This window comes from Necator americanus, chromosome II (assembly GCF_031761385.1).
Source record: "Necator americanus strain Aroian chromosome II, whole genome shotgun sequence".
NCBI lineage: Eukaryota > Metazoa > Nematoda > Chromadorea > Rhabditida > Ancylostomatidae > Necator > Necator americanus.
Window position 1 is genome coordinate 36,906,111 of NC_087372.1, and position 2,114 is coordinate 36,908,224.

Here is a 2,114-nt window from a genome sequence, read left to right on the forward strand (position 1 = left end):
GGTGAATGAGAGAAACGATCAGATTATCTTCTGATGCTCAGATGATCTTTCACATGATGCTGTAAATCCACAAAGAATGGAAGGAAATGAAATATCAGCGGAGCAGAGCTCTGCTGCCCCGTGCCGTCCGAGAACGCACGGATTGGAACGGAGATGAACTGGGCGGTGAACGTCACCGTTGACCGGTTATGTATAGGTCATCGCCTGATTCGACGTTAGAAAAGGTCTGCGAACGCGTCCACGTCGTCGACGTCGACGACGACGTGTGGACGACGAGGAGGAGTGAAAACGACAGTTAGTACGTTTTTTTTGTGAATAACGGGGTGCGCTCGCTGGTATTTTGCTGTCGTCGTCAGCGTCGGCGTCAAATCGTCGTCGGCGGCGACGACGTCGACGGTAAAAAGCTCGTAACGATGGTTCGTAGTCGAATGTGGTGGCCTGGAAGGCAAAGCATGTGTATCGACTACTAAACGTTGACCCATTTAAAGAAAAGAAACATTTTTCCAACGATTGACGTGATCGACGCATTCTATCACGTAGGAAACGCAACAGAAACGTATACGATGCGTATACGCTTCGCTTCACACACACACACATCACACGTGTGGTTGAACGACGACGACGATGAGCTTGACCTGATCGCTCGCGATCGAATCTGGAGCAAAGCAAGAATTTTTGTGATGATTTTTTCTGGAATTGCCCATCAAACCGGTCACGATACGGAAAATCGTCCTAGAAAATCAGTTGAATGGAAAAACCCGACAATCTCAATCACCGAGACTGGAGTAACACCTGACGTGCTCTTTTGTTCCCATTTAAATCATCAGTGCATCCGGAAATTTTTCGTTAATTCAATAAACAAATCATATTAACGACTAAAATCAAGAATTGTGCTAATGAAATTGTTTAAGAAGGGTTTTAGTGGGAATCTTTAAGTACGGGAAGCTTCCCAATGCAAAATTCACATCCACAAAAAAACACGAGACAAAAAAAAAAGGATAGAGGCTAAAAATTGAAAGGATGAATCATTTTCTCTCTTCTCAAATGATAGCCGCAAATTTTCTGTAAATTCTATGAATAAATCGAATTAATGACTAAAATTAAAAATTAAGTTAATGGAATTTGGAACGGTTCTTAGTGAAAATCGATATGTACTGAAAACTTTCTAGAACAAAATTCACATCCACAAAAAAACCACGAAGCAAATAAGCAAGAATAGAGGCTAAAAATTGAAAAGGATGAATCATTCTCCCTCTTCTTAGATGATCCACGCCTAAATCATCATCATCCTCTGCGACTCCTCAGTGAGGAAAGCTGAAGAAACCTATGGTTTGTTGTATCCATCACGATTTAACATCGATATGACCAAATGTCATTCCTCTCATGTTCGAAAAATTCTTTTCTAAACATAATCCGAATTTTTATACTCTGATCTACATGAAGCAGGCATCGAAACGCATTGTTGGACACTTTTTTGATATTTTTTTTAACATGGAATGTATCTACATATTAATTCTGAATAAATTACTTTTTTTTACTTTCCCAATAACATGCATTGAAGAAAAATCACTTCCCACCTTCTTTTTCGGGATTTCACCTGATGATCCAGATGGTTTTTAGGAAAACTAATTATATGAATGGTGAATTTATTTATTTATTTATTTAATCACTTCTAATATAATTGGTCATTTCAGGAGCTTCAAGTCCGTCATTTGATAGGATAGGTGCAAAAAATATGTTCTACAGTAACCACGATAATTTTTCGCCAGAAAAGGAAGACTAGAAACGCGGATTCTCTTTTTCCCTGCTTTTTTTCCATCGCATCCTGTTTCATTTTCTTCAATATCATTGGACATGGATATCAGTCGATTCATGATGATGAGATCTATCTATTTTAGGCTTATTTTTAGCTTTGAAAAATTTTTTTACGAAAGGACATATTTTCTAAATTGCTAGCGGCTACAAATTAGTGGACCAGGGTCGGAGATATTTACACCTCGTGGATACATGACATTTAGTGCAAACAAAAAATTAAATTAAATTAAATTAAATCTAAATAAAATGTAGATAGATAGAGCTATAATTATATAGTGGTAAAGTAGACATTATCCAGA

At 38.0% G+C, this 2,114-nt stretch overlaps 1 protein-coding gene across 1 annotated transcript; it reads right to left on the minus strand.

Annotated features, from left to right (window-relative positions):
* Positions 1-215: 215 nt before the first annotated feature.
* RB195_020627 (uncharacterized protein) lies at positions 216-482 on the minus strand (the record flags this gene model as incomplete). Its single annotated transcript, XM_064189001.1, has 1 exon — positions 216-482. The coding sequence occupies one exon, from the start codon at positions 480-482 to the stop codon at positions 216-218; it is 267 nt and encodes an 88-aa protein (XP_064044882.1).
* Positions 483-2,114: the final 1,632 nt, after the last annotated feature.